Source organism: Falco rusticolus, chromosome 5, assembly GCF_015220075.1.
Source record: "Falco rusticolus isolate bFalRus1 chromosome 5, bFalRus1.pri, whole genome shotgun sequence".
In the NCBI taxonomy this organism is placed as follows: Eukaryota; Metazoa; Chordata; class Aves; order Falconiformes; family Falconidae; genus Falco; species Falco rusticolus.
This window is the reverse complement of record NC_051191.1, coordinates 21,036,406-21,061,568: the sequence shown is the minus strand read 5'-3', so window position 1 is coordinate 21,061,568 and position 25,163 is coordinate 21,036,406. Positions and strand designations below refer to the sequence as shown.

At 44.2% G+C, this 25,163-nt stretch overlaps 1 protein-coding gene across 1 annotated transcript in view; it reads right to left on the bottom strand.

Moving 5' to 3' along the window:
* AHCYL2 (adenosylhomocysteinase like 2) overlaps positions 1-24,704 on the bottom strand; it is a 109,353-nt gene extending 84,649 nt beyond the window's left edge. Inside the window, exon 1 of the mRNA XM_037388451.1 lies at positions 24,257-24,704. Coding sequence (XP_037244348.1) covers positions 24,257-24,649 — 393 coding nt within the window. The 5' untranslated portion in view covers positions 24,650-24,704. The remainder of the gene's footprint in view (positions 1-24,256) is intronic.
* Positions 24,705-25,163: the final 459 nt, after the last annotated feature.

The following is a 25,163-nucleotide window of genomic DNA, read 5'->3' as shown; positions in this document are numbered from 1 at the left end:
AAAAATCAACTCCTCTATTCCCACATGTTCACCAGATAAAAACTAGAACACAGTTCACAAGGATGATTATTTCATAATGATTTGTTTAATATTTACTATAAATTGGACAGAAATCAAGAAACAAAGTAAAAACCCAAACACATACTACTGAACAAGGAATAAGCTTTTCTTTAAAAACTTCAATGTGGACAGGTAATAAAAAAACAAACTCCTAGGTGTTCCCTAGAGGGGAAAAGTGACTTCTGACAACTTCTTCAGGACAGCTGTTGTTAACATTTTATTAAAACAGAGCTATTTGCAATCAATGGGAAAACAGCATAAACAATCAGGCACTAAGATGTAGAAAGTCTCCAAAACCACAAGTGGTAAAGCCCAGATCACTAGAAGCAGAAATTGCCTTCTGACAGCTAATAACTTATGTTTTTTTCCTAAAATAAAATAAAAATTAGCTTCAGACAAGAGTAGAAAATAGACAATAAGATGTTAAGGGTGTAGCAAGCCTGTCCAAGAGAGGAAAATGTAGGTTAGGTGTATAAGGAGACCAGGATACTACAATTAATACAAATCTTGCTTAGCGCTGCATTAACGTCTTAAGAATACTATTGCCCTAAGAACAATTCAGACAGGAAGACTATGTATGGAAGAAGCAGGGACAAAACAGAAATACTAGCATTAAGTCAGCCTCTATCAAACTGCTTCAATCCCACCTCCATATACACATTTAAGAGTCTCTACTTTGCTGAAAATTGAAACAAAAGTGCATGCACTCAGAAGTCAGTCAGACTTTTGAATTAAGGGGAAATTAAAGCAAAGTCAAGCTTAAGGCATCAAGAGAGCTAAGCTGATGCCATTTGTTCAGAAAATTGTCCATCACCAGTGCTCCGCACAGAATTACTCTTGATCCTTTTTAAAGAAAGTTTAAATCATATAGTTCATATGGCGTCTAAAAGGACTGTTTTGCTGAGCTCCTTTTCTCACAGGGACTGTGCGGTTTAACCTCAAACACAGACCAGACATAAGGAAGCCTAGGTGCTAGAGGACACTTCCGAAGGGTGACCTTAGCTCCGCTGTGTTTCTTAACATTCCCCGAGAAGCAGCTTCTTGCTGAAGTATCATGTTCATCAGCTGTGAATGGAAAACTATTATATTCAAGCATTACTTGACTTTTAAAACTGCCAGAACAATGATGCCCCACAATGTATCAGCCTCTTGCCGAAGTGTTGCAACACTTTGCTCCCTTCCATCCCTCCACATTCACGAGAGAAATGTACTCCAGCACATGGGTCTAAATAAATCTTACTACCTGGGGTGAAGCAGCAAATTTAAGCGATTCCTGAGCTGTCAGTGTAAACAACCTAGAACTTCGGGTTAAACATCTCAATCCTGTTCTTCCAAGTCCCCAGGAAAATCAGGTCCCCAAAGCCTACTCTGCATCTCCAGTCCTAACCTGCAGTATTCCCCAGCAAAAACTTAGGTATTTAGGTCACCTACTCTGCCTCAAATCAGCTGCAAGTTATTTTAAGACCCAAACATTAAATGCACTGTGTCTATATTAAAGTAGCCATCTGCATACCCAAAGACATAGACAATTGCTTAATACAAGCAAGGTCCCTACTGTGAAATGATGATGCAAACCTCTGCAGCATTAAAAAAGCTAAAATTTGCAACCTCTACTCTGCCTGAGACAGCAGGACACACGCAGGTCTCTGCTGGGTACTCTTTCAGAGTTGAGTATTCTTTTTGGGTGTAGATAGTTGACAATCTAAATGCATTTTACACAAAGAAAATAAACAAAAGGAATAGGATCGGTGAAAACCTCAAGTCAAAGAGAAGGTCAAAAATCTTTACAGTGACTCAAGTTCCACACTGATTTATTATAATACACTTGAAATGTGCCTTTTAAATGGTTTTCTGCTCTTGTTCTCTCCATTTTTCTCTGAAATACATTCTACCACACTTATTTTCCTCTGTTGAAAAAAATCTCAGAAACTGAATAAAGACAGTGAAGTTTGACAGCTCAAGAACTTCACGTGTAAAAGAGTCTCTCAGAACTGAGTCAAGGCTGAACTTCAGATAAGAAGAGGCCAAACAAAGCTGTGTGAAAAGGAATACCTAGTATTTCAAAATTGGCATTCATCTAGAATATTTTTCCAATTCTTTATGACAACTCAAAACCAGATTTGTCTAAGACCTGCCATCCTGATTTCATCATCCTCACTGAAGAGAGTTGGGTTTTTAATTCAATGACAGTTAATGAGTAGTCAGTGGGGAAACCATAAAGGCTGGTGTCAAATGACTTTAGGGACAGGATAAAATCAATATAATGGGTGAAGTTATGAGGCTCCATGATACAATCCAGCAGCTCCATGGTACCAAAAGGCAAAGGTTCATCTTTCCCCCCACTCAGCCTTCCTCCTCTTCTCCTGACCATGTAGCACATACCTCTGCATCCAACAGATCCTTCTATGAACCCGTTCAACTCAGCCCCACCCACATCCCTCCTGCAACCCTCCAACATTTTTTGCAACCTAAAATCAAGGAGCAACAAAACAATGGGTGTGGAACCACACAAGCACAAGTGACATCTACTTCAGGCAGCAGTAAGCGGTTGAGATGATTCAACACTCTTGCCTAACTTTAAGATGAAGAGGGAAGAAAGTTCTCACTGACAGAAGACAGTGGTTATTATATACAGATTTCTACCTCGCCTTTCTGCCCGAGGTCACCATTTCCACAGGAGACTCAGCAGAAGCTAACACTTGCCAGCATTTCAGCAGCATTCTAAGTTAATATAAAATGCAGGCAATGGCAATTTAACATATTGGGCTATGAGTCATAGTAGCTAAGACACATCCAGTTCTTTCATGATACCTCCAGCAAGGGAGAGGGATGGACAGCTAAGGGCAGATGTGTCAAAATGCTTCACAGAGAAAGGCAAAGCTTAATGAAAACAAAAACACAGATGCTCATCCCTCACCATGCTTACAAAAATAATAAAAAAACCCCAACAACAAAAAACCCAACTGCTTCCCAAACCTAGTTAAGGAAGTCCAAAGAAACCACCGAAAGAGCAGATATTCATCCGATCTCAAAGACAAGGTCATTTGATATAATCTGTTACACCTTTCTTCTGCTGGATGAAGATGAAGGACAAATTTCAAGATAGTTTCATGGATACTTTTTTTAACTGTATGGGGAGTACCTAAATTCCATTTGACACAAGCCTGTGGCTGTCTGTGTGTGTAAACCTAGAGCAAGGCTGCCTCCCTACAGTTCAATAATGAGACAAGTGTCCCTTTAATCAATGCCACCTGTACTAACTTATTGTTCCTTTAGACAAACAACAAAAAGCAGGAAACAAAGAACAAATAAACAAGAGAAAAAGCAGCTCAGAATCCCTAAAGTACAAAAAGACCATTGTCTGGGTTCAGTTTTGGCCAGGATGCTTAGCAGGTCTGTACACACCTACTCAGCTTTGTCACTGGATTACTTGAGGAAAAGTATCCAAAAATCACATCCGAAATTGCAACCAAAAAATCATTTGATGAATCAGCCAAAGCGCTACTATCCAAACTCTGGTCCTTCCTCATGCAAGTTTCTAAAACACGCTTTTGTCAGACTTTTCATGTGATTGACTGGAGAAGCAGCTTTTCTTGCATTTTATAATCACTGTATTAGCAGCTAACTTCTCTCTAAATTCAGACAAGACAACAGAAAATGTAGCATGGAAGTTGCAGCACGAAGTACGTTGACTAAAAACGCTTTACATGTTCAGGCAGCCCAATGACTCATTTGTGGTCATTTTGCTGCATCTGCCACAATGAAACCAGAAAATGTTTCAGCTTATTTATATTAAAAATAAAAAGTTGAGGAAAAATGAAAAACAAAGCACAGAAAGTTCCTGGCATTTTGTGTTACCCAGCAGCATCTTTACTGTGGTGACCAGATTCCTAACCCAAAAGCCTCCTGCGGACAGTGTATGGGCACCACCTTCCTGTAACCATCAAAGGGAATGAAACCAAAATAATTCTTCAATAAGTCCAGCAAAGCTGTATACTGCACAGCATATCTCCAAAGCTCTGCACTGTCTCAAAGAAACTGATTCCACTTTAAGACAGTCCCACAAAAATTACATTTATAAGCAATAAATTTCAGAACTTGAGAGCTGGAGATTTATGCCAGACACTTTTATGGATGTTTGAGTCATCACCAATCTAAAAAAAAAATAAAAAAAAAAATAACTGATTTAGAACAAACTAAACCCTTTTTCATTCGGGGAGCTGCTCCCTTTTAAAAGCTCAAAAGATATCCTGGAACAGTGTGAGCACAGTGCAGCTGGGAGCAAACTCTCTCCACATCTCCACACCCAAACGCTACTTCCTATCCTCTCAGGATACATTCACCCTTCCCTTGAACTCTTTGGATGTCCGGAAATGAGTCCCAAAGACCATGCTGGACCGGGGATTATAGGGGATGATGGAAGAGCATGGGTGTGAGAACTAGCTGGTCGGCTGGCCAGCATCCAGGCAAAGTAAGAACAGGCAGGAAGCAATCTGGAGCGTGGAATAATTCAGCAGACACACACAAGCATTTCAGGAAACAGAGCTGGAAAGGCACAAGGAGTTATGGTGAGACGCCAGACAAAAAGTTCTCCAGAAGCATCAAGCTGATAATCGTTTCACCTATCATGTAATTGCAAATGGTCTTCAAACAGCAGCATACGAATCCAGCACAGGATAAACATTCATCCACCCTCCCATCTGCTTGTGAGAGATAACTGATATTGTCTCATTTTGTAAATAAGAGAAAGGTACACACAGCTAGAGCCATTTGCCCAAGGTCATCTTAAAACCACAAGATAGCTAAGTTCAGAGAGTCACGTGAAGATTCTCTCTTCCTCACTTCCCCATTTCTGAAAGCCTCTTCCTACCCTACAGATTAGTGGAAGGTTTCCATCCTGAACAATGACAGTTTACATGTCTTATTTTTTTTTCTTCTGCCATTTGGGTTAGAACCGATGCTTGCCCACCCAGTGTTAGACCATAGTGAAGTAAAGACCGCAGCAAAATCTTTACTGCATAGCATTTCACAAGTCAACTGAACAACACAGAAACAAAAGGCTTTCAGTGCTGTGTTCATGGCTCAAGAACAAGCCAGGAAAACAGTAACGGAAGCACTTTTTTCTGAAAGCCTCCTTCAATTAGGAACTGATACTTCAGCCCTTCTGTGCCTGTTGGTGATGGAAGAATGAAGGATCCCAAGCAACTCCCTTGAAGCAATTCCCTTCACAAAGGCATACATCAATGTAGCAATGCTGGTTTGCTTCTCTCTTCCCCCGCACCCAGGGCCAGAAGTCAGAAAGCAACTTCTCCTTCCCAGCACTTCTGCTATTTGGCCATCTGAAGGTACCTGGAGGTCTCTAAACCCGTGGACGTGTGCAAGCCCTAATCTGCTGTCAGGCAGCTTTTCTTCAGCCCACATACGCACAGGCTCGCCACCAATAAGCCTTCTGGGCTTCTTCATGTGCACTTCTTCTTACGTGTACTGCCTTTGTCTGATCTTGTTTGTTTGGTAACCACAGAAACAGTTTTAAAAACTACATGAGCAGACATACAACCTTCAGAGACCAAAGCTTCATGCTTTGTTTCCATTTAGAAATACCCATTTGGCACCTACTCATCTGCTCCTCTTTTGTTAACACTGCTGGGTGAAGGATGCACTTACCTCTTAAGATGCTTCTCTTGCATGCATTCCACACAGACCTGCTTTAAGGCAAAATGCTTCTTGTTTTTGTAGGTGACAACTATCCAGCTCTCTTCTGAAGGCTTCCTGCGCTACTGCAGGTCTTCAGCGCCACTCAGACACCATCGCTTCAGATACAACCTCACAGCGGTTTACATGGGAATTTGTTTACCAGTAGTCATTCAGGTATCATAAAACCAAAGCTGGAATGTGAAGATTGCAGCACATCACAACAAGAAACACCGTTAATAAAAGCCTGCTCTACTTTAACCATGGCTTCCCCCGCAACCAAGCTCTTTCGGCACCCATGACGTGCATAACACTGCTGTTGGTATCAGTAACAAAGCAGACTGCAAGCATACAAACACATTCATCTACAAAACATCACTCGTTCCTTTATTACTTTTCAGTTGAAAATTCTTATTGCTGAAGACTTCCCAGAGACCTATTGCAGCCTCTTTCCTCTTCCCCACCAATGCAACTGCCTTATCCCTTCACACAACCCAGCAACTACTCTTAAAACAGCCTTCACTACACAGATGGCTTTTCTGGACTTCGCTACCTCCCGAGCGATGGGGATTTAACATAAGGATCTCAAGCAACGCTTCAAACTAGTTTAGACTTTTTTCTTTCTCCTTCTTTTTACTCCTACTTCTGTACCAGTTTGGACCATATTCAGCTTAAACATCATGAGATACAGTCTGTATGGAAGGTATTTACAAAAGAAAGTCTGTGTGTAAAGCACTTCCTAGTGATGAAGGCTTTGTTATTGTGCCCTTATGGTACCTTTACACCCATCAGGAATAGTTTCCAACAGAAGTACATGAGCCTGCACATGACAGGGTCCTGTCCTTGCACTCACAATAGGGCCAAAGCCAGTATAAACATCATTTTCAGATGTGGCCTGCAAAACAGGCAGCAGAGACGATCTCTAAAATATTCTCATCCTACTTGACAACTAAAAAGTCAGAGAAGCATAAGCCAACATCCATGAAATAGCAAATGGTGAAGGGGGGCAACTCAGAAAAAAAAAAAAAAAAAAAGCCTCTTTTTCCCCCCTTCTCTTTTTCTCTTGCTTGCTTACTTTCCTTCAGGTGTTGACCAAGACACAATTATCACTTTGAAAATCATCTGTTTCAGACAGACTAGAAAACCAGTTGTTCCATAAATGGAAGAACATTTAAAAATTAACCAAGGAGTCACCAGCAAGGAATATTGGTCAATACAGAAAAGGAAGAATGAGCGATTGAACAGGCACTGCCGAATGCATCAAGAGAAATCTCTGGGTGATTTTCCACTTAAAAATAACACAAGATGCACATAAACAATGGGCTTAAAAAACAGGGGGAAAAAGTTTTGAAAGTGCAACATAGCATTACAACTGTTCAATACCCCATGTTTTTCCTAAAAATTCATACGACTACTAGCTTTTTACCCCAGCTTTGACATTAAGGATTTCTCTACCATTATTCCTCTGTGTTGCTCCTCTGCTTTCCAGCAGTACAAACATCTGAAGCAACCATTGCCAAACTCATCAAAATAACAGCACTGAACCACACTGTTAATTTTGTATTTTTCAAGAGCCAGAAGTTGGTATAATTAGCCTGAATTATAGGAACTGATTCTCTGCACAACCTAAAGGAACCATTAAGCAAGACAAGAGTTAGCTGTGCTCACTGCCATAAACCCACATACATATCACCACAATTACTTGGAAAACTCAAGCGATTTGGTACATGCCGAGCTCTGCAGTCTGACAGCATCTGTACTCAAGAGCTGAAATATTACAGAAAGAAACATGCAAGAAATGAATTTGAGAGAGCTAACAGTTCTTTGCTTTTCAGAGAAAAAGCAGCAGATGAAAATGGGTTGGTGAGGATAAACGCTCACAAAGGATGCACTCAAAAACTGGTACAGTCACCCCAAGTGCCAGGGCACTGAACATTTTACATAACCCCGTGCCGCTGCACAGGGCAGGAATGAATGCAGCAAATGTGTACACATGGACACACACAGCCTTGCTTCCCAAGGAAGCCTATTTTAATTATAATGGTTGCCACGGTTACTTTAATTCCATCATAGCTCCAAGAAGTCTCACAACTCCAACTCCACACCACTAATCAGGAATCTTGCATAACATTAGCACTGAATAACCCAATTTAAACCAACTTAAAAGCCTGGATTATTGGAGAGGATGTTGACAAAAAAGAAAAAAAAAAAAAAAGAAAAAAGGAAAAGAAAAACCTGAAAAAACAAAACTGTTTTGTTCAGGGAAGCACCGCTTCTATATCCGTCTCCAGCAAGTGTTCTGTCACTCTTATCCACATGGAAACTATGGATGAGCCCAAGCCAGAGCAAAACCAAAGTTAAATACTATTTTCTTTAGTCAAACATGCTCCCCTCAATCTTCTTCTACAGGAAAAATAAAGAAAGTACAATGACATCATATCAAGTCAAAGGTGACAAAAGAATTAGTCCTACTTATTGGCAGAATAAAACAACATGGCAACCCTGGAGTATCAAACATGGAAAGTTTGGCACAAGAGCCCATGAGCTGCAGGAAGAAGTTTCAAACTGCAACTTCTAAGTTTCTTCTTTGAACACTGCCCATAGTATGGCTGGCAACGTTGTTTGGAAAATATTCCTGTAATTTAAACACAGCTGTAACAAGCAAACCTGACCTTAGTCTAAACAAAGGAACTCCCTAAAACCTACTCTAGTCTTCCTTTGGGGCTTCAGGTCTATAAAATGAGGCAAGGAGTAGCAGTCTAGCTAGCTCAGAGGAAGAGAGAAACACTACATTGTTCCATCTATAGTCCTTAAGCAATTCAAACACAAACATCTTGGCACAGGACAAGTTAAATATCCAACACGTTAGGATGTAACTCTTCCTGCAAAATAAAGCCAGTCTGGATCCTCTTTCTGGGAATTCTGAAAGCAGGACTACTGGAGACCAAGGCTTTCCACAGGTACCCAATCAGCAGTCAATTACCTGGTATAGTAAAGCCAAATATAATTTTTCTCCCTATTAAAATACAAATTATTTTCTTCATTTCATTTTTTTTTTCTCCTTCATAACCTCTGCTCTCTGGAATTTCTCCTGGACCTACAGTACTAATGTCTGTATGGACGGTTTCGTAGGCACAACAGGATGAAGCTCCATTTCTTACTCTGGGAAAGTGAAAATGACATTACATTTCTCCTTCCCAACGTTCAATGTCCAAACCCCAGCATTTTTCCCAAAGGCAAACTAAGAAGCAGCAAAATCTGACCGTTAGTGATATCAGCTTTGGTCATCTACCCTGCAGACTGTTTCCTGTAAAGTTGCATATGATCCTGCATTAGCTTTAAAAGGGGTAGCAGAAAGAAATGTTTGCACTGTTTGCAGTATCTCCTTAGAGAGAATGTAGATACAGAAGCTGTATACATGGTCCTCAGCTCCTAAAAATTACCAACACAGTCCTAACTGACTTAAGCCTGGGAACCCTTTGAGATATAGCTTTGTGCCACACTCTCAAGGCACTCCTTTGACTTAATTCCTGCACAGTGAACAACGGAGCCTTTCAAAAAGATTAGCTACTTCAGTGTCCCAGAAAATCCCATTTTCTACAATGTCTTCCAACTCACGTGGCTACAGATGAATCACATTGGTCAAAAAAATGCATAAATGACTGAGCAAAATACCTTATCATTTGATAAATGAAGCACAGAGGTGAGAACCAGAAAAGCTAGCAAAGTCTGCCATGTGCAACATAATGCCTTCAGTTAGCAAACCTCAAAGACTAAATTAAAAAGCATTTATAGAATAAGCAGATACCACTAATTTGATGGGAGCTGTGAACACCAGCAGCACTGGCGAGGTTACCCAGTAAGTCAGGACACTGCTCTGGCAAGGAGATGCAACAGTAGTTTAACAGACTTCCCCTCCCACAATCCTTGTATTGAAGCCTAATTTGTTCTGCTTGTACTGTGCTCATCTATGCATTACTTAAATGCATTACAAAGTCAGACAACAAAAATCAGGCATAGTCTGGTATTCAGCACTTCTTCCACTATTTATCTTGTTGCTTGGGTTTTCTCCTCTCCAGGGTTTTTTCCCACTAGCTAAAATTCATGCTTGTGTTCAGAAATAATGATTACAGCAGGAAAGCTAAAGTGGTAACAAAACCATCCCCCTGTCCCCTCTATTTAAGCTTGAAATAAGATTTTCCATGCAAGACCGTAGATATTTCAGCAATACTTAACAGCGGTGTTCAAAACACTGCAGTCTAAAATACCTTCATTCTAAGCTGCAGCTCTCCTGTCATCAGTCTCAGTGGCAGCAGGTTAGATCTCAACACCCATCAGAGCACAAGAAATAGATCACAGCGGTACTAATAAAGCAGAAGCAGAGGAAACGGCTAATATTCATGCAGAGCTCTGGCATGCTCTTAGCACTTTCTTACTTGGTAGCTAGGAATCTTTCATTTCTGGCCCTGTACAAAATCACTTCTAGATCTAACAGCTAAGTTATGATGACTTTCAATATTTGATCCAAACAGAAAAAAAACACGTTTGGAAGGATGCAAGATCTAGGATACTGAAATAAAGTTACTGTTTTATGACAGGAAAGTGTTGCTTGTTAGGGTCTTCACAGCAGCCCTGAGCCCAGAAGACCATGGATTCTAGATAAGGAAAAGAGCTGGATGAAAGCTGACAGGAAATAGGGAAAGACAGTACTAGCCAGTATTCCAGTCCTTGGGAGCTGCGTTCTGACATGAACACCTCAGCACTGCAGGTCCTCCTACCAAATCCTCCACCTCTGTCCAGACCAGGATATCAACTGTGTTGTCTATCCCTTCCTTTCCAAGCCAAGATCTTTAGTCTCCATACTCCATCTCCTTCAGTTTTATACTCCTGTATCAGAAAAAGAATGAAAACAGGTTAGTTAAGTGTAACAGTAGAGCAAGCCACACACTAATGTAGCTTCCAGCTCCCCCTGTGATGAGGGGTGTGACCGCATCAAAAACTTTCTATTGTCAGGCTTCCATCAGCATCCAACAAAGAACTTTAAGAAGGATAAATGGCAGTTTTACAGATGACTCTGCCAAGCTCCTTCAAAGCACAAAGGCAATATGGAAGATGAGATTCCAAGCAAGCCACCTCTGTGCTAACAAATGGCTGGTGGGAGTTGCCATCAAGGATGACAAAAGGACACTGACTTCCAAAGGAGAAGAGGCTGTGAAAAGGTCTGAAAACACAGGTAAGTCCTTGGTGGAGTGGAGATGAGAACTTGTGCACAGTTACAGAGAGCCATTGCATAAACCATCAGGAAAATTACCTCTGCAGCGCATTCTGGAAAGAGAGCAATAGAAGATGATACTTGTCAAAAATCAGGTAACGACACAGTAACCGATCACTAAGAGGAGAAGCCTGGAACTGCTTTTACTGCACAGATGGCCTCTCCAAACGGTATCAAACACTCTTCCCTTCTGAAAGACAAGTGAAACCTGGACACAGACCAGCAGGGAGAAGAGTGAGAGTGCACTCCAGGCAACACCTTTGTAATCTCTGCTACCAAAAGAGCCGTTTCTAATTTTGCTTAAAGGAACTAGAAAGTTACATTCAACTACCACGGTCAAATAAACTACTAACTCTATCCTTCTTGAAGGAAAATAATTCTTTTCCTCCTGCTTTTTTCAAAATACTTAAGACCAAAATAGGTTCACTCTAAAGCTCCAAAAATTAGTCTCTACATTTTCCTACAAAAGAATCTTAAAATTACACATTTAAAAAACATGTGACATTAAAAAAAGACAAACCCATGGATGAGGGAAAGGCTGAGGTACTTAATGCCTTCTTTGCCTCGGTCTTTAACAGTAAGACCAGTTGTTCTCCAGGTACCCACCACCTGAGCTGGAAGACAGGGATGAGGAGCAGAATGAAGCCCCCATAATCCAAGGGGAAACGGTCACCGACCTGCTGCGCCACTCAGACACACACAAGTCTCTGGGCCCAAGGGTACTGAGGGAGCTGGTGGAAGTGCTCCTCACTGAGCCACTTCCCATCACTTACCAGCAGCCCTGGCTAACTGGGAAGGTCCCAGTCGACTGGAGGTTCACAAACATGACGCCCATCCACACAAACGGCTGGAGGGAGGATCTGGGGAACTACAGGCCTATCGGTCCAGCCTCGGTGCCGGGGAAGGTTACGGAGCAGGTCATCTCAAGTGCCATCACACAGCACACACAGGACAACCAGGGCACCAGGCCCAGGCAGCATGCGGTTACGAAAGGCGGGTCCTGCTTGACTCACCTCATCTCCTCCTGCAACAAGGTGACCCGCTTAGCGGATGAGGGAAGGGCTGTGGACGGTGTCTCCCTAGACTTTAGTAAAGCCTTTGACACCATCTCCCACAGCATTCTCCTGGAGAAACTGGCTGCTCGTGGCTTGGACAGGGGCACTCTTCTCTGGGTAAAAAGCTGGCTGGATGGCCAAGCCTGAAGGGTGGTGGGGAATGGAGTTACATCCAGCTGGAGGCTGGTCACAGGTGGCATTCCCCGGGATTCAGTGCTGGGGCTGGTCATGTTTGGTATCTTTATGGATGATCTGTATGAGGGGATCGAGTGCACCCTCGGTAAGTTTGCAGATGATGCCAGGTTTGGGGGCGGGGGTGGGGGTGTTGATCTGCTGGAGGGCAAGAGGTTCTGCAGAGGGATCTGGACAGGCCACAATGGGCCAAGGCCAGTTGTACAAGGTTCAACAAGGCTCAGTGCTGTGTCCTGCACCTGGGCCACAACTACCCCATGCAGTGCTACAGGCTGGGGCAGAGCAGCTGGAAACTGCCTGGTGGGAAAGGGCCTGGCGAGGCTCAGCAGCAGCCAGCTGGATATGAGGCCCCAGTGTGCCCAGGTGGCCAAGCCCAGCAGCATCCTGGCTTGTGTCAGAAACAGTGCAGCCAGCAGGACCAGAGCAGTGATCATCGCCCTGCACTGGGCACTGGTGGGGCCGCACCTCGGATCCCGTGTGCGGTGTTGGGCCCCTCACTGCAGGACAGACACTGAGGGGCTGGAGCGTGTCCAGAGCCGGGCAGGGGCTGGGGCAGGGGCTGGGGCAGGGGCTGGGGGGGGCGGCAGGGGGAGCTGGGGAGGTTCAGCCTGGAGAGGGGGGGCTCAGGGGGGACCTTCTCGCTCCCTACAACTGCCTGACAGGAGGTTGTAGCGAGGTGGGGGTCGGTCTCTTCTCCCAAGTAAAAAGTGACAGGATGATAGGAAACAGCCTCAAGTTGGGCCACGGGAGGTTTAGATGGGGTGTTAGGGAAAATGCCTTCTCCAAAAGGGTTGTCAAGCATTGGAACAGGCTGCCCAGGGAAGGGGTTGAGTCACTGTCCCAGGAGGTATTTAAAAGGCGTGTAGACATGGTGCTTAGGGATGTGGTTTAGTGGTGGACTTGGCAGTGCTGGGTTAATAGCTGGACTTGATGATCTTAACAATTCTACAATTCTTGACATCTTCACTCCCCTTCAGATTAAAGGAATTAAGCATCTTTTGATGCGCACAGAAATAACAAAACACGGGATTTGACACCAACTACAATAATGTCTGGAGATGGACTTAATTTTCGGGCTAGCAAGATTCAAAAGGTAATCGATTTCCAACAGGTTTTCAAGCCAAAGAATGGGCTGGAGTCCAGGTTTAACTTCACAGAGAGAAAGTATTGCCTTACAGACAGCAAAACACATGCCCAAACCCAGACCCTAGCAAAGCTAACCTCTTGGAGCAACCTGTTTGTTTCTCTTCCCCTCTCCCAGCTTGTTTAAAATGCAGCAGCATGACATCACTACTGTATATCCTGACTTCCAAAAGCTGTCTAGCAGAAGACTAATTCTCAAAACAGTTACAGCAAATGTCACTAAGTCCTGTGAACTTCTCACCTTCTCAGCATGCACAACACATGGCAAAAGCTAGCATTCATGTTGTGGACAGGGCATGAAATAAAGTGACAGTTCACCAGCTATCTACTTGTGGCTTCTCATGCTGTTTGCCTGAACTTGCCAAGTGGCTTATCACAATCCAGAAATAAAAACTTATACAAAACCAATATGTATACTTAATACGTACACTCCGAAATATTACTCCTTGCCTTCTGGCCTTTATCCCAGTTCATCATCTCTACAACCCACTACTGTGCAGCCAAGGGAAAGCCCAGCAAACGAAGACAGCATGCAAACATTTTCATTTCTACCACATCTTTCATCATGGGAAACCAAGTATCAGCCTCAACGTACTTGCTAAAAGCACACAAAAGTAATAATATCTTATGCACCTGAATCACATCTTCAAGAGAATCAACAATTTTTTACATTACTTGAAAACAAAACAGATTTTATTGTTGACTCTTGAAATCTCACACACTAACAGCAGACAGCAAGATTGAAGTGGGATTCAATGCCAATGAAGTGTCAAAAAAATCACAGCAGTTTAGTACTGCAGAAAGCCACTTCAATTAATATCTAACTGGTCAATGTGAAATGCTGGAAATTATGGCAGTAATCTCTCATCCCAGATTGTAGAAGGTTGACTTTAAAAAAAAAAAAATCCACATCAAACATGTTAGTGCATTCTGCAAACAATAAAAATTATCTTAACTGATACTGAAATGGATCCAAGCAGATTTCCCCACCTCCATAAACACTAAAGTCATGGAGAGAACACCAAATCTGAGTCAGCAAGCTTTTGGGTAGCTGGAAGGAAAGCTTGCTGGGAACAGATACCAGCATGAACTGCAGTAAGCTGCTCTCCTAAATTGGTGCTTGAGTCATTCTTATGGGAACAGACCATTCCCTGTTTTTTTCTCACATAACTTCAGGATTAAAGGTCGATCACTTTACTTCACCTCTACGAAGTAAATAACAAGCAAAGCTTCCTAACTGTCAGATGAAGCCATGTTCATACTTCCTCTATTTTTAAATACCTTTGGAATAAAATTTGAAATAGACTGGTTCAGCAATTCTGTGTAGCTAACTAATTTTTCAACTGACTTTCCTATTCTGACACTCATGAAAAATGCAACTGCCTGCCTATTTAAGGCTCTGTCAGGAGAAAAGAAATAAAAATACCTGAAGTTCCAACATTGCCACCCCTGCAATTTAAAGTAAGGTCAGCACACTGCAGCATTCAAACATTTCACATAGCAAAATGCTATTAGAAGACTATTCAGGCTCAAAACCGGACCAAAAATAAAGAATCCCAGAATTAAGGTTGTTCACTCAGCCTGAAGTCACGTACGCTGCACATAAGTGCACACACACACACTATTGCTTTCAGAAGAACCTGTCTCATCAGTGGGCAGAACACAGTTCTAGGGTTGGACTTTGCCGATGCTTTTCTTCCCCTGTTGCCTGTTGGGAAACTGCAAAACACACAGAGAAAGAGGCAGGAGACTTCAAGAAGAACCAGAGGGTTTGCTTAGGCTGTTAAATGCTGCCCCACATAATTAAAATCTGTATTTTTCTTTGCCAAACTTGCTACAGGCAAGTCTACACAGGCAGGTGCAGACAGACTGGAGCTTAAGCTGGATGGACAGAAGCCAGCTCCGGTCCAGAAGCTGCACAGTGGTGGTGTCGGCTCATGCACAGCACTGTGCTGATGCATCCCAAAGAAAACAAGACATTAGGTGACTCATATCTGACCAGTTTGGCATGTGCAAAGCAAATGTGGGTCTGCCTGCATCTGTTTAGGCATGTCTTCAGTAATGCTAGGCAAGACAACCTCAGTAAACTTTTCACATCTGGCCACTAACTGTAAGATCATCATCTTCTCATGGCTTGTGATCCAGAACTGAGAGAAGCGCTGAGCAGTCACAGCTCCACCTGAAGTCAGTGGGAACTATGCTTCAACAAGAGTGCTATTTAATAACAACACAAGACCTCTGGGAGAAAAGGTCAGCTCACCTCCACTTCATAGTGGAAACCCCAAATATATTGACAAGCAGTCTTAATTTCAGTGCATCTATACCCAGCTACAAATCTGAAATGAAGCAGTGCTATCCTGCAAAAGCTGGAAAACACAAAGTGTTCCAGCACTATGGTGAGCTTTTTGAGGGTGCAGAGGAATGTTAACTCTAGGCTCTCACCCATCCTTGTTTATTCTAGAGCACTCCAACGTTACATTTGCAGAAAAGCCTTTCATTTCAGGCATAAAAAGAACATAAGCAAGACCACATCATTCAATTCTCAGAAAAGTCCCTGCAAGTGTCATTCACTTCAGGAAACCATTCTGCTGGTCACCGAATCTTCTGGAAAGTCACACGGAAGTCTCTGTTCTCTTTAACAACCATTTCACCCAAGACACCTGTGCATATTTCTACTATTGTAAAAATAAAAATTTCAATATGTATTTATATCATCATACATGTAAATTTTACAATAATAATACTGTAATAAATTTTAAAAAACACCAAAGGTTCTCTCTGCCACACAAACTGTATGAAAGCTCATACTTAGGGGAAGTGTTGTAAATCAGGATGCCAATTCAATCAGCTTCATGTACACTTTTGCAGAATAAGAATTAACAATTTCTGATTGATATCATCATTCTTTATTCTATGAATTGTATTTTGCAGTGAGCAGAGATTAGGTGAGCTGCATCTACAAAAACTATGAAGTTTCAAAGTTTCATTAGGAAACCAGTAGTTCATCAACAGCTCTGTCTGCAACGCTGAATTCCTGCTCTAGGAATAGCTGCACAATTTTTTGATGCAAAAACCACCAAGACAACATACTTAAATACCATTGGCCTTCCCAAAATACAACTAGAAACAAAAAAACTCAACGTTTTCTAGAGGTGTTCAGTACACATCTAGTGTGCACAAGCATGACAGCAATTTATTGCTTCAAGGCCTTAAGCAGGGAAACGGTCAGATGAGAAGTGCTGTCAAAAAAAATGTATTTTTTTTTTAAATCTTTGACCTCAAAACTCCTTGAAGAACTACTATTTCATGTTCTTCAGTCCTATTTTCTCACTTACTGACTTTTCCCATTTCAGAGTCTGAATTAAGCTTAAAGCCCAGAAAGCCTTCCGTTAATCCAGCACACATGCACTGAATTTAGGTTCCAGAATCGACCTTTCTTCTCTCCGTCATCTGCAGCACACCTGCAAGTGGGCACTACACACTTCCTCTACAACTGCACAACAAGAATGTGTAAACAGTTTTACTAAACCTTCACTCCTTTTTACCTCATTGCAATATTTCATCTTAATTTCAAGAAGACTGCTTCTAACAGAAGACAGAATTGCTGTTGCAACTAAAAATACAAACATTTTTTCCCATTTCTGTTTGCAGCCTGCATCAGTGACTCACAGCAACTGTGGAAGTCTGGTGGTAAGGCTCCTCACCTTACGTTTCTGTTTACAAACTTTCTATCAAGAAAGACCCTAAGCTGACATTGGTAGCTATTCAATAAGAATGGAAGAAATTAGTTTTATTATGGCTTCTCTAAGCTAAAATTGAGGCATTTCAGTGAAATTTTTCTGCTACAAATGCCTTTAACTGCAGACCTGAGCTTAGAGGATTTTGTGCAAGAAATATTTAAAGCTCATTTTATCCTTAATTCACCCTTTTCTTCCTAGTCAGCTTGTTGCTCATTTGAAGCCCTAGAACCTAACAGTTTTTCTGGGACTTAAAGCAAGCAGCCTCCAGTATTTTTATTTAGAGGCTGGACCTTATTTCTCAGGCTGTCTCTCTTCCAGTCGTCATTCAGATTTTGTAACTTGCCCATAGCTCATGTCTCTACATAGGAATTTAACGGGATGTCAGGCATTGTACTACAGGGAGGATGTTTCCTTCACATGGCCGAGGTTCTACTCTTGGATCTCTGGCTTGAATCTGCAAAACTGAAGAAGAAAATAAATATGAAAGAAGAAAATTAAGTGGCTATTTTTTTTACCCTAGCACTGTGGTAGCTCTACACAACATTTGGAACAATTCTATTCTTTCAGTCTTTAGTATTCTTCAATTTAACCAATACTGCAGGTCACTCAGTCATACAGAGAAATCTGCCTATTACACGTGAGCTACCTGGCTCATTTCTTTCTTTTTAGTTTTACCTCCATCTCTTCCTTTTTCAAGCTAAATCATCATGTTTTACAATTCACTAGACAGAGTTAAAAAGAAAACTGAAAAGGTCAAACATGGCTCCAAAATTCAGAATTGCTTTACCTTGCTCAACTTTCAAGCACCAAGTCAGGGCCAAAGCTAAGACTATGCTTTTAATTGCTTGTGAATTCAAATACCAGGTTTCTGTCCCCCCAGGAAAGATATAAACACAAAGATCGTTACGTGCTTCAAAATTTTTTACCTAAGAAAGCAACACAGGGACAGTGCCACAGCCTCCCAGCAAAACTAAGTTTGCCATTCCCAGTTACAAGGTTTGTGGTACCCTGAACCACACCTCAGCTTCCCATTTCCACGTCATTACGTTTTACAGCCTGCCATCTACCTGCATTCATAGCCATTATTTTTCTACCACTTTTTCCCCCCAATCTTCTTTTATCTTCCCTTCTGTTCCTGCGCCTCCATCCCAAAGGCTGACATACTGATCTTCATACACAGTTCCAAGCAGTCACACACAGGCACCTTCTAAAATTAAACCACACACATCCATAAGGAGACAGACCGACGAGTATTATATGTAATAAAAGAATATGGCCTCCAATGATAAGATTTTACTAAATAGCATTCAAACCACACTCATTATGAGCAGCACTTGGGAATTCAGCCTCAGGGGAAACATTTATTACCTAGCATAAGTGATCACTAGGGGTTAGAACGAAGCTGAGAAAATAGAAAACGCACAAGCACGTCAGAGATCCTTAATGGAGCACACACCTGCTAAAAAAAACCCAAATCTCTGCCCCACAAAATGATGTGGGAAGATTGCAAGGAATTTACACACATTTACAAGGGAAAAGCTACTTTCATCACAGGCAATGAAATCTGCTGGGAGTCAAGGTCAGAATCATCATTTAGACAAGCCACATGAGAGTCATTTATAGTCTTAGCAGAATAAAACCTCCCATCACAGCTCACCAGTCAGGTGATGTGCCAGTCTAGCGAGCACCAGGCATTTATTTTGATGTAATCCCTTCACCTAAGAATTTTACAGTGGGGAGTTTTAGAAAGGTTATACTCAAGCAGCAACATTACACAAGGATGTGCATCTTGTTACTGTTTACTTCTACACCCTGTTTTTTCTGCTTTGCCCACAGACAAAAGCCACAGCTTTCTACAGCCACTGGCACTGCAGAGGCGGTGTAGCTCTGGAAAAGCAAGCTGTGCTCTGCTCTAGCCCACTAAATGAATCAACAGCACTGATAAACCAGCAAATCAATCCTTTCCAATTCTAAACCCTCTGTTTTAGTGATGCTAAGGAGCAAAAGAACACAGCTTGAAATTCAAGAAGTAAGCTGTGCTTTCCGTACTGAGTGGATGGGACAAAAAAAAAAAAAAAAAAACAAAAACACAACAAAACCTTTCATTGTATAAACTGGTATATACTTAATATAAAACTTCGCGGCTACATAATTGCTGTCATTTAAACTTCCCAGTATGGTGTACAAGCATTTACTAAGCCTTACTTGCCAAGTAGTTACGAATCATTAAACTGAGAAGTGCATCTGTGTAAGTGTATGTTCTCTCAGCTAACAAAAGAGGGGCACAGAGTTGTCATTACAAGGCTAAGATCATCCAGCTAATCAGTTGGGGAGTCTTAATTATAGCCCCTCAGTGCACTTGGGGTGGGAATCAGTAACATTTGCAGGAGTTCTGCAACTTTCAGCTGCTTTGATCTAGGAATGCTCTAAGAATTAACACAAAACGTAAGTGGCCACCACCACCCCAAAGCCAATGAGTGATCATCTAATCATCAAAACACTGTTCAAATCTAAAACTGTAAACAATTTGCATGACTCAGGGTCTTGACTCATATCCATGGATAAGTTTAGCCTGGGACACCTGAAACTGTTACTCAGCCTCATGGCTCACCTCACTCTGGGAGCAGCAACGGCAGAACAAACCACACATCTCCTGAGTCACCCCAGCCAGCTGCTGCCAGCACCCCATCACTAACACTACAGCCGAGCCAATACACCATCCAGCCGCTGCTGGAGAGGCCTTTCCATTCCTCCCATCTCCACTAACCTGCTCGTACCACTTCTCCTATACCATTCCTGGCTCTTCCTTGACCCCACGCTGGAGGGAATTATGCCAACAGAAAACTAATTCAACTTCAAGCAAGGAATTTTATGCAGTTTAACCTCCCTGAACTGCCTCATCTTAGAGCCACCTGAGAACGTGGCAGGAGAGTAAGGACACACAGTCAGAGGCAAGAGAAGGTCTAGACCACCCCAGAGCTTCAGGCCATCAGCCCCCATCTCAGACACTGGTCAAAGACCCACTCACCAGCCCTTATCAGAAGCAGTAAGCTCTGAAGCAGCGCCAGACAACCAGGGGTTGGCTACATCTACCTGGGTAGATGCATGCAAAGGTCGCAGCCACATCCATTAGTCAGAGTTAGCTGTAAAAGTCAAAGTCCAGTATCATCTCAGAAATAAGGTCTTCTAGCCATTTCTTGAGAGGGCGGATCTACAGCAAGAATCCAGAGAGAACAAAAATGTGATGACAGAGATCTTCCCCCAGATGTGATGGGAACCACCTCTGCAGGTGTCATGAAGACAAGCCCAGCGTACTTGATTTTGACTTCTGGGTTTGCAGGAGTGCCATCATTTCTTGTATGAGCAGGTGTGCAAGACTGCAGAACCAGGTCTATACATCAGCTGTGATAGTACAACAAAATGAAACAACTGCCTAAATAAATGAAAATACAAACTTGCAAAGATGTTAACACTTGCCAGTCCAGGCACGTATACTGTGCCCATGTTATCAAGGTAAAATATTACTTTAGCACACCTAAAGGCAGACAGACACAAGTAAAATACTAAACTTTAGTACATTTTAGTTTTAAAATGAAGAGTAGTATTACAGGAAAGAACAGTCATGGCTGTTTACTGGGATCTCTGTGCTGTGTCAGTACTATGAAATAAACATTTGGTCACACAGTACTTCAAAAGCGCATGTTAAAATTTCAAGGAAAGGGAAAAAAACACAGAAAAAACAGTATTTATGTATTTAATACATAAATCAATCAAGAAAAAAATACTGAGATTTTTTTTCTTCTAGACAAACACTGTGAAGAGCTACAGTTTAATGTTTCACTGCAAAGCTGATATGATCTTACTTATCTATTTTGAATAGACCCTTACCTTTATTTCAGGTCCTAAAGAAAGTTCTATTGGATCTGACAAAAAAAAATTATCTGCTTCTTTTAGGCTTATTTATGCACTAAACCTTCTTTCAACAGATGCTTCAGCTCTGTGTGCCCAATTTTTTAGTCACAGGACTAGGAACAATTTTATGGCTACCAAATCTGGTGTTTTATTTAAATAACATGACTTCCTAAGAGACGGTGGAAAGGACTCTGGATTTGTAAATCCAGTAAATGAAATACCTCAAGTCTCTGGAACACACACTGAAGTCACTGGAAAGCAACAGTATGAAGGGAAAGAAAGAGAACGAACAGTATGTACTCCCAGATACCCTCCATCAACACATCTCGCTTCCTTTAGCAACCAGACAGATTGTCAACTCCTAAACAAACTCATCACCCAAAGCAAAGGAAACCAGCTGGGGTTTTGCTGCTCCATAAGCTTGCTGGCTGTTCCTCGTGCATCCAGGTTTCTCCTGAAAGCCTGGCATTCTTTGCTTCTCCCTTATAAAAGGCACCCTCTGCTGCTTTTAGGAGTATAAAGGGAGAGCAATGCAGATAATAACTCCATCACTTGCCATCCTTGACTTATCAATGCTATTGTGTCATCTAACACCACGCTCCTCTCACCAGACAAGAGCTGGACTTCAGAAGGGGAATGCAAGGGAAAAAAACCTATTTGTTGTTTTTTTTTAAAAAAAAAAAAGGCAAGAAAGAAAGAAGATCAATAAAGGAGGAGTTTAGAAGTATTAAGCACACTTGAGGAGAAATAGGGATACCCTGAGGGTCTCTAAAAATGGAGAGATGAGATTAGTATATCAAATGGAGAGGTCTCCATACACTGGGGACAGAAGTCACAGTCTTAGTGGAAAAATGTCCTTTACCAAGGAACTGAGGCATTTCTAAGAGGATGAAGGAGCTCTTGATCCAGACTCTCTTCATAGGGAGACATTGCCTTACAGAGATGCACTCCTTCCCTGAGAGCCCCTAAGAGAGACTCCCAATTTCAGGGAGGCCACAAAGGAGAACATCAGTTATAGAGACAAACCCCCTCACCCTGCACCTTCTGAAGGGAGAGGAAATATTAGAATAACAATGAAAGAGAGTGGAAGTCAATCAATATGTGCTTTTTACCCCAAAGTTTCAGGAAGAGAGAGATTCCCCTTATGACCGCAACACCTCTTCCCCTACATTCCCTCAAATTGGTTCTTGCATCACGGGGGAGAACTCTTTCTCCCAGGATTTCTGAAGGGAAAGGTGCCAGGCAGCAACATCTTAGGTTGCTCCTGCTCAGGAGTCCCTGTGGAAAATGTGCATTCCCATGGAGGGATGTTTGGCTGTATCTATAGGAAACTACACATACCCCACACACACTATAGGGAGTATCTACGTTCATGGGTGCATCCAGCTGAGAAGCATGGATACGCATGGATGTATCTGTGTGAATGGGTCAGAGTGGACTTGGGTGCATCTATAGGTGGACACTGGTATGGGCATCATCTGTGTATGCAAAGCATACGAAATGGGGATGTCTATACATGACACACATGGGGCTGTCTGCATGCATCTGAATGCATCTATGTCTGCTGGGTGTGGGCAGATGTGCAAAGGTACAAGTACATGCCTGAGCACGTGGCATACAGGTGCCTGTATGCACAAAGGTGCTTCTCTGCACCCATACATAGGCATCCAAAGAGAGCCTGTGTGCCTCAGTGCATATACACCCATCTCTGTCAGTGTTAATGCAGCTATAGACACATGTATGCACACCTGTATGCATACATGTGTACTGACAGGTACAGGCATGTGCACCTGTTTGCATCCCTATAGATATCTAACCATGTAAACTTGCAGGTATACTTCCCCTGCATGTGCAGGTATGCATCACACATGCATATAGCTACAGCACATAGACAATTGTTATGTGTGTACACATCTATATGCATATTTGTACACATACCAGCATGCATTATGCAAGCGTGCAGATCCACATCTGTCTACTTACCTTCACATGTGTGAGTTCATATATTACACAAGTGGATGCATACCTATGGATAAGCCTACATATTCATGTGTAAGTAAAAAAACGGTTGCAAACACATGCATAAGCAGCTAAGGGGACCCCTGTACACGCATATATACCTAGGGGGTATATATACATAAACAATGTATGCATCTAAAGGTCATGCACCTGTGCACATAGCACACCCATGGTGCAGATGCACGCTTGGTGACAGCACAGGCACAGTTGAAGGGGGACAGTGTGTACCTGCCATGTCCATAGGTGCACATCCAGCACACACATGCTGGGCAGACAGTGGTCTATGCATTCCCAGCATGCACCCATACACCTTGATGAGCAAGCACCAGGACAGGAGCTGTGCAAACCCAGCCCTGGATGTGTGCAAGTGTGTACCCAACGATATACCCAGAGGCACACACCTGTGCACATGTACACCCAGCATCCATACTGGGTATGCCTGATTATCCCTTGCATACGATGGGATGGGCAGCTCTGTACGTTTTTATGAAGTGCATATCTGCATTTCCAAGCAAGCAGATAACGCCGGGGACGTGAACCCAATGTGAACCTACACACACCCGGGAGCTCACATACCTGGCACCCGCATTTCCCACAAACATTCCAATAGCCAGGCACAGTTAAGTGTGCAGGAGTGGGGCATACACACACCCAGTGAGTACCAACACTCCTTGGCAGACGTGAGCGTGTAAGCAAGTACATACCCTAGGAGGCAGGCACACCTCTGGACACACTGACACAGACGAAGAGAGCAGGATCACGCTGGTCACACGTGTCCGTGGGCATACCCAAGGCCTGTGTTTGTGTGTGCACCCCATAATTACCCACAGGGCAGGGGCACACGGGGACACAAGGAGCCGATGGGACCCCACGTCCTCGGAGGAGCATGGCCCTGACACGCGGTCACGGGCACACCCCGGGGCACACCGACACCCCACGCCTGCGTACCAAGGACCCCCACGCCAGGACGGCCTCTGCCCGGAGAGAGGCAGCGCCGCGTCCCCAGGCACCGGCAGGGCTCCCCTTCCCCGGTAGGGTCTGCCTGTCCCCCGGGGATGTCCCTGTGGGGGTGCAGCGGGACGGGGCGCACAAAGACGCGGCGGGGGGTCCCCGCGCCCGCGGGCGGGTGCCCTCCCCCCGTGACACACACCCACAGCTCCACTCGCCGTTACCTTCTTGACGGTGCGCGGCGCCTCTGTGACGGTGCCGTCGGGGCTGACGAGCGCCTCGGCCGCGGCGCCGCCGCTGTCGCCGCCGTCGCGGTGCCGGTGCTGGGGGTGGTGCGGGTCGCTCCGCTTCATGGCCGAAGCCTGCGGCACCTTGGCGGCGCCCGGCGGCAGCCCGGCAGCGGCGGACAGCCCGGGGCAGCCGCTCAGCGGAGGCCGCTCACCGCCGCAGGAGGACGCCGGGGCCGCCTCACGCTCGGTGGCCGGCAGCGGGCAGGGGGCCGCGGCCACGCCGTGCCCGGGAGCGTGAGCGGTCACCGGCTCCGGCCCCGCCGCCTTATCCATGGGGCCGCTCAGCTCCTTCAGCTCCACGGCGGGGGCTGCCACCTGCACCGACATCGCCGCTACCGCCGCCGCCTCCAGCTCCCTCAGGGACCACCCGCCCCCTCAGCGCCCGCTGGGCACGCCGGGACGTGCAGTCCTCCCGCCCGCCGCCCCGCCCCGCCCGCCGCCCCGCCGCGACTACAACTCCCGGCAGCCTCCGCGCCACCCGCCGTGCCCCGCCTTCCCGCGCCGCGCCGTGGAGGCGCCTGGGAAATGTAGTCCGGAGGAGCCGCGCCGCTGTCCCGCCGCGGGGGCCCGCGGGGACAGAGGCGCGGAATGGCGGCGGCGGCGGCAGGCGGCAGGCGCGGTCCCGTCAGGGCCGTGGGGCTCCCCGCGGCCCCCGCACCCTCTCTGGGCGGCCGGTGCCCCGCTTGACCCCCCCCCTCCCTCCTCCCCCTTCCCGTGGAGAACTTTGCGGGTTTTTTCACATTTTAGTGGAAATGTCAGCGTTGTGGCCGGTGCCCATCGTGCCACTGGTCGCAGGCCGCTGAGCACCTGCAGCGCAAGGGACTGTGCCAGGCTGCTCTCC